The sequence below is a fragment of the Python bivittatus genome, unplaced genomic scaffold (genome assembly GCF_059951505.1).
Source record: "Python bivittatus isolate LINGU-HERP-01145 unplaced genomic scaffold, Pbiv_v1 ctg000220_np1212, whole genome shotgun sequence".
Classification (NCBI taxonomy): domain Eukaryota; kingdom Metazoa; phylum Chordata; class Lepidosauria; order Squamata; family Pythonidae; genus Python; species Python bivittatus.
The window spans coordinates 33451463-33467821 of record NW_028277048.1 but is presented as its reverse complement, the minus strand read 5'-3'; the positions used below and the strand labels follow the sequence as shown (position 1 = coordinate 33467821).

The window sequence follows — 16359 nt, the reverse complement described above, 5'->3', positions numbered from 1 at the left end:
ATTTATGCCATGTCATTTACACAGTCATTGGATCTATTTAATACACTGAAATGCCTGGGGGCTGAATGTTCAGGGTAGCCCCCACCCTTCCTTCTTACTACATCAGTGCACTTTCATTTGTCATTATTTTTGTCCATTGAAATCAGTGGTCTAATAAATGGAAGCGTGTGTGAAGAAATCCAAAATATTGAAATAAAACTTGGTATATTTTAACTGATTTGTTTTACTTTCTTGGATGTAAAGTATTGATCCATGCAATCATTTCAAAATAATTTTAAATTGGTGCTTTGACATGTGAGGCTTAGGTTAGTGGTTCCTGTTGTGCCTCCAAAAAAGGTTGTACACTTGTCTAACCCTCACAGTTTACCCACACACATATGTGACTCCATTCTGGGCTGATTTCATGGCCGTTCCTGTTTCTCTGTCTTTTAAGTGGAAGTCTTACAAAAGGATAGTGACAACCCAGGGATGGCAGGTGATGGAAATGAGCTTGTAATAAAATGTCCCTTTAGTTTATTTCTCATATTTCCAAAACAAGAAACTTCATAAAGACTTAGATTATAATTCAGGAAGCTGTCTTCTTGGCATTCACTTCATGCAAGAGAGGGTCACACAATATTATGGAACAATATCACAAATGTCTTAGTGGATAAAACTTGAATTCAATTATCTGATGTTCTGCTAAAATACACAAGAAATTTCTGCCTTTACAGATCATGTACTACCAACAGGCCATGATGAAGACTACAGTAAAGTCATCTGTCTCTCTGGGAGGGTAAGCGCTGACACCTTGTATGTTCTTTAACTGATGCTTTTGATCAAGCGATTTAGCTAGAGATTGTCTTTTCAAACGTAGAAAAGGCTTGCTATGATACTTGAGCTTGGTCCAGAGGCCTTTTTTTAAAGAATCCCTAAACTGACAGATATAAATATCCAGTAATGAGATGTGATTTTTTAAGAAAGCCACACTAGTATTAGTGGAAGCTATAGCTGACAGTAAGCAGAATGTCATGATATGCAGAGAAGCGTATAATTGTTCCGTCTTTCATTCTCAGAAACCCTTTTCCTCCCTCTCTCCCTCTCTCTGTGTCCCTCTGTTACAGACACACTTTACATTCTTACCTCACATACACACATACCCTGTCTTGTCATCCATCCATCTCAATATTTCTATATGATTGTAACTTCTCACGATTTAGGGTGGATTGTATACTAATATTAAACACCAATAAAAATAATAAAAGCATCTCAGGTCTACTGTCCTTCCCAAAGCCCATCAGAATATGAAGGTTTTTGCTGCTTTGTAAAACATAACTTGAGGGTGGGTGGGGGCTCTCCTTACTTCAGGAAGCATGGGGGCCTCAACCAAGAAGACACATCTTTGGGCCCCACCCTCTTAACCTCGCTCAGTTGGGGACCTGAAGTAGTTACTCTCAGGGAGAAGGCACACGGGTATCAAGCCATGTAAGATTTTAAAACTGGAATTGAATTGGACCTGGAAGTTTATAGTTAACCAATGCAGCAACTTCAACAGAGGTGTCACACTGCTAAACCTCTCTCCTCTTGTCAGCAGTCAGGGCCAATTACAGTTTCTGAATCACTGTTGAGGGTAGCCCCATGTAAAATGTGTTGCAGTAGTTTAACTGTGAGATGATGAGGGCATAAGTCATGTTGTAAGGACATCTCAGTCCAAAAAGGCTCACAAGTGGTGCATCTTTGGCATACATGTATACATCCCTCCTTCCCCCTATGGGCTTGTTTCCCACGTTTCCCAACATTCATAAATTTGTAACCTTCTGAGATCCTCCCCGGGATCTTTAACAAGCTGAACAGTCGTGCTTTCTACAGCTAGACTTTTGAGCAGGAACTTCAGTTCCATAGTTTCAGTTGCCAATTTGTAGGGGATGCATCAGAAAGCTACTTAAAAAGGTTGAGATGGGGTTGAGATTTCCTAGGTTTTCCAGGGCAGCATTGTTTAACGGATTTACAAGATCCTTTTTCTCGGAGGAGTTCAGCCCCAAATCTTAGCTAAACCTATCACTGAAAAATAAGCCATGCACACTTCTAAGATTTCCATTATTTGCTTGTCCCTCTGATTCCTAACTACCATTATTTCTAATCCAGCAACCTGTTGAAAGAAAGTTATTGAATAGTACTATATAATAATAGTTTTTAGAGCAACTAGGATATTTGCCAAATGCGTGAGTGAATTTCCTGTTTTAAAAGGATCAAGCTTATTATCTGTATATGAATTCTCTTTAGTGATCAGTTTCTCATTTCTGCTGTGATCTAAGATTCTGAGTCATACATGTTTTGAACCACAATTATTATTATACTTTTAACACATTGAACATTGGGCAGGGAAGCTCCATCTGTATTTAATTCCATCCTTTTTTAAATCTGTACATTTATTTTCCCGATTCATTGTTCTGGGAGCAATACCTGAAAATAATAGAATTTTTGTACTGTTTATTATTATTTCTGTATCTTCAGCATATTTTACCATGTTTCTGAACTGTGGTGAGTTGAGAGGGATATAATTTGAGGAGCTATTTTGAATTTATTGTATATTAGGTGCTAAACAAATTGTTATTTCTTCTTCTTTATGATATAACCTTGCAGTCCCAGAGGTTGTATGCATAAGAGTTTATATGCTCTACTGTGGGTATAATCATCTTCACCTGAAACATCTATAAGCAGGAACTTACCATGGGGTTGCAGCAAAACCAATGCTGTGGTTTGTTGCTTGTATAAGCAAGTATTGCTGGAAGGTACTTTGGAGGGTGATTATAGAAAATCCCAGCTGCATTCCTGCACTGTAACATGTAAATGTCAGGATTCTAGCCAAGTTTTTGACTGTTTTAAAAATGTAAGGTGGTCTTGAATATCTGCCAGACCAAGCATCTGCCAATAGAAGCCCAATTCTCAACAGCTAAATTCTCAATGAACTTGTCTAGAAATATTATTTGGTATATCTCTTCCTAGACTTCAAACAGCAAGTGAGGGAACCCATATTTGAATTACCTCCCATGCCAAAACAAAAATCTTCCACATAGAGAACTGCTGTATCTGGGTTAAAATTAAGATAGACCTTTTCTATCATGCAAGCTTTCTATGGCTGGTTGTTTTTGGTGTGGGAATGCATTTAAACATCTGTTCCATTGTATCATTCTAAAGTGGAGCCTTCTAAGAATGTGCCATTTAGTATTTTGAAATGTGTATTTCAGACCTGATTTTTCTATAGTTGTACAAAGCCTATATAGGTATTAGTATAATATAAACAATAAAGTCTCCTTAAAATTGTGCGTGACTCCTGGAGTCTTCATGGAAGTGGTTTGCCTTTGCCTTCTTCTAAAGTGTTTTTTCAACTTCCTAATCTAGTCTTGCTATTCCCTGGAGGTCTCCCTTCCAAACAGTAATCAGGCCCAAACATGTCTCGCTTCTGAGTCCAGATAAGGTTGGCCAAATGCTGCTACCTGCAGAGATTCAAGTGTAGTATAATTAGTCTTTTGAAGCTAGTTTCTCAGAGAGTGCCATATCTCAACCCTGTATACAATATTGGAACAATATCACTGGCACATCAATAATAAGCTAACTATGAAACTGCAAGTGTTACTGTTTACATCATATCAGCAATGAAATGTTCTTCATGCTGGAAAGTCATTGGAAACCAATGTGAATAATATTAATTCATTTATTTATTCTGGGTTAAAATATTGCATGTAGATGATCCTCCGTTTTTTGTTTCCAATATTTTCAGAATAGTGAAGTACTGTGAGCAGTTCTGCTCCAACGACCCCATAATCTCAGGATGCCTCCCCAGCAACCCTTGGCTTACCGATGATGTGGATTTTTGGGAACTCAATGCAAAACTGTACGTATTGCATTTAATTCAGCTTCTGAATTACTACATTGACTCTAACCCTTTTCTTTTCTTTTCTTTTCTTTTCTTTTCCTTTCTTTTCTTTTCGTATAAGAGCAACTTTCAATTGTTTATAAATTTCTGTTTCCTTCATCTTCCTGTTTAATAGGGCAGGGCCAGTGGGAATTTACATTACTTTATCTGGAGACAATACTGCTCTTTTTTTAAAGTTTTAGGGCAAAGCAAGAAGGTGCTGTTGTGCTTCTTGCTTTCGTCATCCATTTTGGTTTTGCTATTTTTCTGCCTGCTTTAGCAAGCAGAAGGTAAGAAAAGAATGGGCAAAATAAAATAGTGGGTGTTGTAGAAGTAGTCAGTTATCACCCTTTGAAACTGTTAAGGAGCCAAGGATTGCAATTGGTTGAAGATCTTATGATCCTGATGATATCTTCCTTTTGGTTTTGTCAACTGTATCTACATCTTTGGAAAGGAGAGGAGACATGTTATTTGAATAAACATTCTGACAAATGTAAACTCTAAATTTACATTTTAATTTAGAATGAGCCATTTTAATGTTTATATGGGGGAAGATCTTATCAGTGCACACTTTGCTCTTGATTGCAGATGCCACCACAAAATTTACTTCCTCTGCCTGCAGTGTGCATTCTCCAAAATGTAATTAGGATTCATGCTTTTATCTATGGTGGAAAAATCAAGAACAACAAACAAAGTGAAGTAATTGTATGAATTAAAGGGGAATATGTTCCTATAATGATCCTAACATATATTACAATACTTAATCACTGGCTATTTCATATGGCAATACTTAGCCAACTTTGGCTATCTTGAAAAAGCTAAGCAAGGATGGGTCTAGATAGTACTTGGGGATCATCGCAGGATATAGACTAGACTGGGAAGCTGGGAAATCATTGTCAGAAAATGGCAAACCATTTTTTGGTTTTTGCTAAGAAAACAATATTTCTGATAAGAAAATAATATTTCCAAGTCCATGTAGTTACCAGGAGTTAAGCTTGACCTGAGGGACACTTTGTCTTACCTGCAACATCCTGATTTGAGTTGCTTTATCGTAGTATATTAGAAGACAGAGGAAAAATCAGTCAAAAGCAGTCAAGATATTCAAGTGTGAATACATGTTTGCGCAGGAGGGACAGGCAGTGTTCTCCTTTCTGTCAAAACTCAAAACAAAATAGATAGTCTCAAAATAATTGATTTCAGGGAGAAACAGCACTGTTTATTTATGTGGGCAGGTCCATGATGTCTTCAGAAACCAATCTTTAATTTAAAGGAGACTTTTTCTTTGTTTGCAGGGTAGAAATCCCCACCAAAGCACGAGTGGAGAAATGGGCCTTAAACTTTAGCGAGCTGATGAAGGATCCCAAAGGCCGCCAGAGTTTCCAGCTCTTCCTGAAAAAGGAATTTAGTGGTAGGTGTGAAGTTGTGCCTGCTTTTCCATCTGTCAAGGTCTTCTATACAGCGGGAAGGGATACCGATGTCACTCACAGCAAGCTGAGAGGAATTTTATGTACAGAAAGTGATTTAATCCCTTAATTATTTGTAAAGTGATGTGGGATTATATTGCAGCTATCCATAATGAGAATAAAGCTGTGACTTATCATAGATTTTGTCTGTGAGATGAGAAGCCATTATACACTTAAGGCACAAAAGAATCTTCGTGGGCTTGAAAAGGGCTCAAAGGCATTAATCTTTTGTCCTTTATAAATCCCCCTGGTTTGGGACACTCATAAATAAGAAAGGGGTGTAATCTGATGCCTGTGTACCAGGGGAAACAATTCCCATGTTTTTAGCATTTTGGTAATGGGAAATTGTTTGTTTTGATTTTGAGAAGGGAGTCAGAAAAATTGCACCTGCTAATGTTCTGGAAGTCTGTTCATGGTCTTAGTATGCATTTGGTCACTCTAGACTTACAGGTGAAACTCGAAAAATTAGAATATCGTGCAAATGTTCATTTATGTCAGTAAGGCAACTCACAAGGTGAAACCAATATATGAGATAGACGCATTACATGCAAAGCGAGATATGTCAAGCCTTACTTTGGTATACTTGTGATGATTATGGCGTACAGCTTATGAAAACCCCAAATTCACAATCTCAGAAAATTAGAATAGTGTGAAAAGGTTCAATATTCTAGGCTCAAAGTGTCCCACTCTAATCAGCTAATGAATCCATAACACCTGCAAAGGGTTCCTGAGCCTTTAAATGGTCTCTCAGGCTGGTTCAGTAGGAATCACAAGCATGGGAAAGAGTGCTGACCTGACAGTTGTGCAGAAAACCATCATTGACACCCTCCATAAGGAGGGAAAGCCCCAAAAGGTAATTGCAAAAGAAGTTGGATGTTCCCAAAGTGCTATATCAAAGCACATCAATAGAAGGTTATGTGGAAGGGAAAAGTATGGTAGAAAAAGGTGCACAAGCAGCAGGGATGACCGCAGCCTGGAGAGGATTGTCAGGAAAAGGCCATTCAAAAGTGTTGGGGACTTTCACAAGGAGTGGACTGAGGCTGGAATTAGTGCATCAAGAGCCATCACACACAGACGGATCCTGGACATGGGCTTCAAATGTCGTATTCCTCTTGTCAAGCCGCTCCTGAACAACAAACAACGTCAGAAGCGTCTTACCTGGGCTACAGAAAAAAAAAACTGGTCTGTTGCCCAGTGGTCCAAAGTCCTCTTTTCTGATGAGAGCAACTTTTGCATCTCATTTGGGAACCAAGGACCCAGAGTCTGGAGGAAGAATGGAGAGGCACACAATGCACGATGCTTGAAGTCCAGTGTGAAGTTTCCACAGTCTGTGTTGATTTGGGGAGCCATGTCATCTGCTGGTGTTGGTCCACTGGGCTTCATTAAGTCCAGGGTCAACGCAGCCGTCTACCAGGAGGATTTGGAGCCCTTCATGCTTCCTTCCGCAGATGAGCTTTATGGGGATGCTGACTTCATTTTCCAGCAGGACTTGGCACCTGCCTACACTGCCAAAAGTACCAAAACCTGGTTCAATGACCATGGGATTACTGTGCTTGATTGGCCAGCAAACTTGCCTGACCTGAACCCCATAGAGAATCTATGGGGCATTGCCAAGAGAAAGATGAGGGAAATGAGACCAAACAATGCAGCGGAGCTGAAGGCCGCTATTGAAGCATCCTGGTCTTCCATAACACCTCAGCAGTGCCACAGGCTGATAGCATCCATGCCACGCCGCATTGCGGCAGTCATTGCTGCAAAAGGGGCCCAAACCAAGAACTGAGTACATATGCATGCTTATACTTTGCAGAGGTCCGATATTGTTCTATTTCCAATCCTTGTGTTATTGATGTCATGTAATATTCTAATTTTCTGAGATTGTGAATTTGGGGTTTTCATAAGCCGTACGCCATAATCATCACAAGTATACCAAAGTAAGGCTTGACATATCTCGCTTTGCATGTAATGCGTCTATCTCATATATTGGTTTCACCTTGTGAGTTGCCTTACTGACATAAATGAACATTTGCACGATATTCTAATTTTTCGAGTTTCACCTGTACATTAATTCTGTTTATAATATTGTATTACAAGATTTCATATCATACAATGCTATTTTTCCTTCCCGTTTAATTCAGGAGAGAATCTGGGGTTTTGGGAAGCTTGTGAAGATTTGAAGTATGGAGATCAATCCAAAGTGAAAGAAAAAGCAGAAGAAATTTACAAGTGAGCATATTATAGTTTGAAATATTTCTAGTGTCTTTTCTTGTTCTGTTTAGTTCCATTTCTGTATTCTGTGATTAAGCAGTGAAAGGAATGGTCATGTGAATACATTCTAAGAATATAATCATATCATACCATACTGGAAATAAAGTACTGTATCCAACAGTAGAATCCAACATTATCAGACTAGTATTCAGAATTCTACCCTGTGGCTTATTTATTTTATTTGATTTTTATGCCACCTTTATTTTTGGTCAACCAGCCGTAGAGTGTGAAACTTTTTCATTGAAGAAGTCTAGACTATATCCTAAGTGAAATGTCAGCTGGAGCTGGTGAAAATACTCTCAAAGATTCCAGTGGGTAGTTGTTATCTTTAGTAATATTAATTCTGCACATTATTAGTTATTAGCGTAATATTTGAGAGATGTGAAACTGAGGCAATATCAGTTCATGTTTAAAAAGCAAAAAAAAAAAAGGGCATTTTGTTGATAGGAAAAAAAATCTCCCTGATTTTATTAAATATTTCTCCTCTTTATAATTTTAAATTCCAGAACTTTCTTGGCACCAGGAGCAAGACGTTGGATTAACATTGATAGCACCACTATGGGTATTACAGTCAGAGGTCTCAAAAACCCTCACCGTTATGTCTTAGATGCTGCACAGACTCATATTTATATGCTCATGAAAAAGGTTGGTCATTTTGCTTTTCAATTTGGATTTCTGTTCCAAATCAAATACCAGTCATCTAGGTATTTTGGGGGGAAAAACCAATATTAACACATATATACACACAGACACAGATATGGAAAGATATCTCTTCCTTGTTGCTCCGAACAGAACGCACTCAAACAGCTCTTTATAAGGAAAGAGAATTTGGGATTGACTCCACATGATTTTGATCATACAAAATGAATGACTTTCATACCAGAATAAGTTTTTTAAGAGTCAGGAACTGAGATGTCCTGGGCATTGAAGTGGACAAGATCCTTATGTCTGTTAGTCCAGCCACCTGTTTGTTAGATCCTGGCCCCTCCTGTGTCATTAAAGCAACTGGGGGGCTGAACACAGGGTGGATTCATGCAGTGGTTTCATGTGGTACGCCCCCTGCTCAAGAGGTCATCTGTGGACCCTTCCCTGTTGGAGAATTATTGGCCAGTTTCCAATCTCCCCTTTCTGGGGAAGGTTGAGGAAAAGTTGGTTGGATGACAGCTAGAGAGGATCTTGGAGGAAACAGATTATCTGGACACGTTTCAGTCTGGCTTCAAGCCAGGGTACAGTGCAGAGACAGCGTTGGTCGCACTTGCTGATGACCTTTGGCAGAGCCGAGATGTGGGTGGTGCATCTATCCTTGTGCTCCTTGATCTCTCAGCGGCTTTCGATACTGTCAGCCACAGTATCCTTCTGGACTGGTTGCAGGGTTTAGGTGTGGGAGGCATTATGCTCCAGTGGTTCACCTCCTTCCTCAGTGGCCAGTTCCAGTTGGAGATGGTGGGGGAGAGATTGCATCTGAGGCCCCTCATGTGTGAGGTGCTTCAGGGCTCAATACGCTCCCCTCTCCTGTTCAGCTACATGAAATCACTGGGTGAGGTCATCTGTCAGTTCAGGATGTGGTATTATCAGTGTGCTGATGATACCCAGCTCTACATGTGGAATCCTTGGGGTTCTCTGAGCTTGGTTGTTTTCTTGCAGACGTTTTGTTATCCATCTAAGTAACATCTTGAGTGCTAGAAGAGTAATGAAATATCTGTAAGAAAACAACTAAGCTCAGAGAACCCTAAGGACTCCACAGTTTGACCCTGAGCTACATATATTCTCTTCTATTGGCACCAGCTCTACTTGTCAACCCCGAGGGGCACAGGTGAAGCTGTCAATGTCTTGATCTAGTGTCTGGATGCTGTTTGGGTCTGGATAGGGCAGAACAGACTTTGGCTTAATCCTAACAAGACTGAGTGGCTGTGGGTATGGCTGTTTGGACCCCCTAGGTTGGGGACATCACCATCCTTGGTCTTGGATGGGGCTGTACTTTCCCAGTCAAGATTTGGGGATCCTTCTGGACTTGCAGCTACTGCTCGAAGAGCAGGTGGCAGCTGTGGCCGGGAGAGCCTTTGCACAGGTACATCTTGTGTGCCAGTTGTGCCCTTTCCTCAATTGGGAGACCCTTCAGACAGTCACTCATCCCCTGGTCACCTCACATTTGGATTATTGCAATATGCTCAATATGTGGCTGTCCTTGAAGACCACCCGAAGCTACAGCTGGTTCAAAATGCAGCACTGCAAGCAGTAATGGGCGCCTCTCCGTGTGCCCATGTGTCACCATTGCTACGCGAGCTGCATTGGCTGCCAGTTTGCTTCCAAGTGCAATTCAAGGTGCTGGTTATTACTATAAAGCCTTGTATGGCATAGGGCCTGGATACCTGAGAGACCATTTATTTCCAATCATTTCTGTCCACCCTGCATTCCAGCAGAGTGGGTGCACTCCAGGTCCCCTCCATTAAATGTTGCCATCTTGTGGGACCTAGGAAGTGTGCCTTCTCTGTTGCAGCCCCCACCCTCTAGAACAGCATCCCCCCAGAGATAAGGATGGCACCCCCTCTCCTGGGGTTCTGGAAAGCCTTGAAAACTTGGCTTTTGGTCCCAGGCCTGGGGTTGATGTTTGTCATTGTTTAGTGGCTCCTGTTTTGTTTTGTGGGGTTTGTTAGCAGAGTATTTTAGTCTGGGCTGCCTCATGATTTAATCTTTCTCACTGTTTTTATGTTTTTCAGTTTTGTATGCCACCCAGAGTCCACTGGAGTTGGGCAGCCAATAAATTTAAATAATAAATAAAATAAAATAAAATACAATGAGAACAATTCTGAAAATATCAGAAAAGTAGAATATCTTTAACTGTTGCTATTTTCCTCTAAAGTAACACAGAGCTAGAGTGTTGTTTTTTTTAACTGTTTCCTGTACTCCACTTTTGCTTGCATGGCTGATTTTAAAGTAATAGTAATATAAGCAATTATCTGAGTAAAGAACTCATTTTATGTTATTATAGTGGTTATATAACCATAGATCTGCACAGTTGAAGACACCAAATGGCCATGTAGCCTAAAGACAAATACAGAGTCAGTTTAATCATTCTTCTTCCAACCTTGATCAATCTATACAAATCCATTTTCAACAGGCCGCACATGTAAAAGTACCTACAAGCTGGTTATGTAATAATAACTCTGGATGAGTCATACTAATGCATTTTGCCCGTGAACACTGAATAGACCATTTTTTATTCTTATGCAGCTAAAACATGTCATAAAACAAAGGAGAGGAATTGATAATGGCATACTAAAACCTTCGGGTGACAATATTATTATTATAATTATTATAATAATTATTATTACTGTTGTTGTCATTTCAGTCAATTTATGTGGCCACCCATTTTGCAACAGCAACTCTGGGCTCAATGCTCAATAGAACCTAACAACAACAATATACAACTTATTTCCCAGCCCCTACTGGATATTTCAGCATCTGAGAAAACAACTTCCTTGCCTTGCTTTTTTGTGAATTCTAACCACATAAGCTTTAATTGAACCAGTGGTTTTCAGGATGCCTATTTAACATTGAGAAGAGTTGTTTTCTTGTGCTACTTGGTGAGAATATTCTCTTGTTGCCTCCACTCCCAGCCTCTTTGACTCCTAAACAGCTGTAAAGAGAGATGATTTTAATTAGGATGCTTGTAATCTACAACTACCAGTTTCCCTTTCTTTTCCCTTGTAGGATTCTTATGGTCGCTATTTAAAGTCTCCAATATACAAAGAAATGTTGTCCAAGGCAATCACACCACAAGAAGCAGTTAAAAAAAGGCAAGTCATCTGAGGTTTAATTATGGTTTCTTCACTATTGGTTTAAATTAGGGACTAAGGGAAAATGGCTATGATTTAGACATTTGCACAATTTAAGGTGGTCTTTCCCTGGGGAAAAATATCTGACTTCCAGATAATCAGATACATCATGTTCTTAAATACTTATATTACAGTACTTATCAATAAAGATTTCATAAAAGGAAGATGAAGATACCTCAAAGAGAGAAAACCATGATTCTTTTTTTCCTGTATACTTTCTTTTTACAATTTCAAGATGTCATAGAATTAGAACTTAGATGCTTCCATAATAGCCTTTGGAAGTGACTCCATATTAATAAAATATAACATGTGTATATTTAACTTACATCATTTGCATAAGATAGCAATCTCATTTTGCACATGCATAGCCACTTCCCATGCAGGGGAGACAGAAGCAGCTTCTGAAGGAGCCATGGAAGTCTGGAAGAAGACATGCCTGCATAATGATTAAAAAGGGGGTGCTCTGTATGTGGTCCTGGGTGTTCCAAAGCACTTCTTTCAAGGAATTTGCACAGCCCCAACATGCAAGGAGTCAAAGCCATGACAGCCTCCTTCTGATTTCCCAATATTCCTCAACATATAATAGGGGCAGAAAAATCTCATTAAAGATCAGTTGAGAGTTAAAGTGAACCTTTCTAGCATCTGATCCAAATATATTTATCATAATTTTACTAATACATCTACTGAGCTTATTTCCACCTAATGTTTTGTACGAAGTGCCTTACATAATAAAATAGAACAGAATAAAAAAGGTACCTATCCATAGTTTTGCAAAATACTGAGCTTGCAGAATACTATTTGGTTAGCATCTTTTTGAGATACTTATCTGTAATCCATGTGGCAGTGTTGCAACAAATATTTACAATGAGCAATAAAGGGGATCAACTATAGATATTTATAGTGATAATATAAACAAATTTCTGCTTGCACAACAGGGTTTTGCTCAGTTTCCTTCTCCCTTCTACTTTAGAGTATTTGTCAACTTTCCATAAAATACTGGGGGCCAGGCACTTAGATAGGTGGAAAAGTGATGAATTTCCCATTCTGAAGCAGTCCCATCATTTTTGGATGAAGACATAATGTTTGTGGATTTGTTTAGGGCTATACACAAACACACACAAATGCTGGATATTCTGGCTACTTTTCATGAAAACTGCTTTCTACTAATTGAGTTTCATTGCTCTTTCCACATTGTTTTAGTTTTATATGAGGCTGCATCTAGACTGTGAGGCATATGCTGAATTCAGTTGGAATGTAAACTTAAAACTAATTGTAGACATTGTGATTGAAGAGAGGAGTCTATGGTAGCCAAAAATCAGGAGGAGTGCTGATAGCACTCTTTCAGACTAACAAACGTATTAAAAGGCATAAGCCTTTGTGAGCTATAGGTCACTTCCTGAGATGCATGGACTGGATGAATTCCTTCTGATTTAAATTAATTGATTTAACTGAGGCTAAAATCTGATTGTCTAGTTCTAATACAATGCTTTTACAGATGTAAGACACTTTTGCAGTTTTTTCTTCTTTTTATTGAAAGGCAGTAGAAATATGTTAATAATGATCATAATGATTGTAATTATTATATATGAAGGCCAAACTAGATATTACGACAATAGGGTAACATTTAAAGTAGGGAGGGGTGGAACAGTTTCAAACAGAACCAGTGGGTAATGGGTATCTGGAACTGTTTTATGCTGTATAAAAGAAGCACAAAGATAAGATTTGTTTCTTCCTCCTGAAAAATCTCTTTGCCCCCACAGGGCTCATTACTGGATTGGAGGCAGTGGGGGGAAAAGTAGTAAAGTGCTATAATATTTTAGCACACTATTATTATTACCATTTACACAGTTAGGCAGATAACTTTGTTACGAGCCATGGAGGCGAGTATTATATTCCTGTTAATATCCATTTGAATGGCCTTACTTTAAGAAAGCCATCTGAATATTTTAACAGGGTAGAGATAGTACTGACAATAATTGGACCTTCTTGGAATGTGCAATTTGGATCTTTTTAACTGAAGAGAGTTCAGAGTTACTCTGTGAAAAAGAATGTCCAGACAGAGAATTGCTGAAGCATAATTAAAACTAGATTTTAGCAAAAGCAGATTATGTGCATGTTTGAATACTTAAGTATAACTTGGAGTATTTTATACCTTTATTTTAGGAATTTGCATTTTATACAACAATTGTATTTGTTGTGATAAAACAACGATGTCTTCATTAATATGAAGTGTGAAGGGCAGATGCATATGTTTAAATATGCAGTAAACACAAATTTGTTTGTGTAGATATTTCCCAATGCAGTGTAGATATTTCCCAATGCATGACCCTGAATGTTGAGAATTATGTCCCTGCCCTTCATATGTTACATATTTACAGCCAGAAATACCAGAGCTATGGTTGTCCAATTATGGCAGGCACCATTGCAAGAGAAAATGTGAAGCAAACTGTGTATCTTAATTCCATGTTATTTTGATATATGCTAATTTTGTATCACTCATTTCCTTAAGTCGCCATGTTCTTTAGCTTTTCAAAATATTATAGGCTGCAAGTAGGAGTTTCAAATGTCTTTGAGCTGGTGGGTACATTTGGAATTTTGGAAGCATGTTGTGAGCACTTTTATGAACTGGTTGCCAAATGAAAATGTGCCTATTTACGCAATGTCTGCCATGGTAGCTCTGGCTAGTCCTAAAACCCCAGTTGGTCTAAGCAAAACAACATGCCCAAGAAGTGAAGTAAAAGACCAACATGGATGCCAAATCATGCTTTCCACCTACAAAGTACAACAGAATATACCCGTTCACAGGAAACAAACTAGTGATGCTCAGAGAAAGGACATAAAGAAAAATGCACAGATTAACTATGCTCCCACAATGTGTGTGTGTACCCATGTACCCATATTTATTGTACACACAGACACACACAGTCATATACACACATAAACTTTAAACACACATACACACTTCATGCACATACTCCATACACACCCATACACATTTCATACACACACTTCATACACACGCACTTCATACATACTTCATACACACACATATGCACACTTCAAACAGTTCGTTCACACATACTTCATACATGTTTCATACACACGCGCACACACACACACACTCACTCTTATAGGATCCAGAGCCAAGCTTGGAAATAAAGATGATCAAAGGAGGCTGGCCTTTGTATACCAATTTCCCCAGTAATTCTTTCTTAATTAAAATGTTAACATTTAAGAGAAGAGGAAGCTTTTGTTGACGTTGTGTTGTCTTTCCTGGTCCTCCGCAGTAACCCTCGGCTTTGTTTTTTTGCTTCCAGCTCTAATAATCCGTTTGTCCGCAAGCACCTCCGCTCCAGTCCTAGCCCCATCCTCTTGAGGCAGCTGGAGGAAGAAGCCAGAGCTAAGGAAGCTGCAGCCAATGTGGACATCACCCAGGTTATGAGCAAGCTGGACCGTAGAAGCCAGCTCAGACAGGAGGCCCCGCCCGCTAACTAGGGCCCAGGTGCTGTAAAGCACAGGGCAGGAGAAAGGCCACAGAGCCACGAGGATGCTGGCTGCACGTAGGGCTGCGTTTCCTCCCCCCAGCCTGCAGGTGCCACTGGGGTTTCATCATTGGCAATCCATTTCTCTCTCTCTCTCTCTCTCTCTCTCCCTCCCTCCCTCCCAGCGACAGCCGGCTGTTGTCATGGCATCCAGAACAGTGTCACTTCATCAGCCCTTGCTGATAGAACCCTAGAACGCAGATGGCAAAAAAGTCACCTTGCAAGCGTGGCAGTGACGTTTCCCATATTAGTTGAGCTCGTTCTACACTCTGTGTTCTGTAAACTTCCCTCCCACATCTACAAACTCTAAAGTCTGGATACCATGGCAACCAGCTGCCTGGCCTCTCTGTGCCTGTAAATAACAAAGAAAAAGGGCTGAACAATCCTATTGCAAGGCGTCCACCAGAACTGAATCTTCTTTCCAGATATAAACTATCTGGCCATTGCCTAGAGAACAATTCAGGAATTTGATAAGGAGACACACTGAGGAAGGAGGCTAGATGACACATTTAAATAATGGTGCATATTCCAGATTTACTTTATGTTGGTTGGTATACCCATTAATATCATTTAACCATCTTTTCATATTCAGAATGGTTAGATATTGACCTACAATGGGTTGTTTTCACTTTCATTTTAGAAAATGTGTGCAGGTAATGTACAGATTCTTTTTTAGCTTTAATAAGTGTGATCTAGGTTAATATGCAGTAGTAGGATAACATCTTTCTGTACGGCATATATTTCAGATTTCCTGAACAGTTTAAAGATCCTAGCTGCTCAGGTGCGTAATCATTTGCCTGATGACTATTTAAAGGAAAGCCCTAAATGGATTCTTACAATTCTACTGGACGAATTTATTTTCTATTAAAGGATATGCTGTCTAATGGAGAAGATCAATATCCTCCACCAAATTCCGAGGTGAAAATACCATTAGTTTCTCAGTGCAGAATGGTTACCCCAGAATGGAAAACCTAATCTCTTAAGGGGTAGAGGAAGCTTGAGGGTGCTGGAGTGAAAACAATGCAATAATGGAGTAGTATAAGAAGAATTTTTCTAACCTGCTTACAGAACCATACAGTATCTGTTGGACTTTTCTAGAGAGCAGTTCTTTGTAATTTCATCAGGCATGACATTTGCACTGGTATTCTACACGACTAATTTCTCACAGTGTCAGCATGAATAGAACTTTATGCTAGAAGAAAACTAGACTGGATAGTTTGTAACGGAGCGCTCCTTTCCATGCAGCCTGCATGGGAGCCATTTTCCTTTTCAAATCTTTCTAGCCTGAGGATCTGAAGATGACTTTCTCTGCATTTAAACTTGTAGTAATCATGGCAAACCAATTGAGTGGTATGCTA

At 39.4% G+C, this 16359-nt stretch overlaps 1 protein-coding gene across 1 annotated transcript in view; it reads left to right on the top strand.

The window, feature by feature from the left end:
• Positions 1-16359, top strand: part of RGS9 (regulator of G protein signaling 9) — a 65342-nt gene that overhangs the window by 35596 nt on the left and 13387 nt on the right. The window contains exons 11-17 of the mRNA XM_007421612.3: positions 714-775; positions 3761-3874; positions 5188-5303; positions 7494-7581; positions 8130-8268; positions 11335-11420; positions 14777-14894. Coding sequence (XP_007421674.2) covers positions 714-775; positions 3761-3874; positions 5188-5303; positions 7494-7581; positions 8130-8268; positions 11335-11420; positions 14777-14894 — 723 coding nt within the window. The remainder of the gene's footprint in view (positions 1-713; positions 776-3760; positions 3875-5187; positions 5304-7493; positions 7582-8129; positions 8269-11334; positions 11421-14776; positions 14895-16359) is intronic.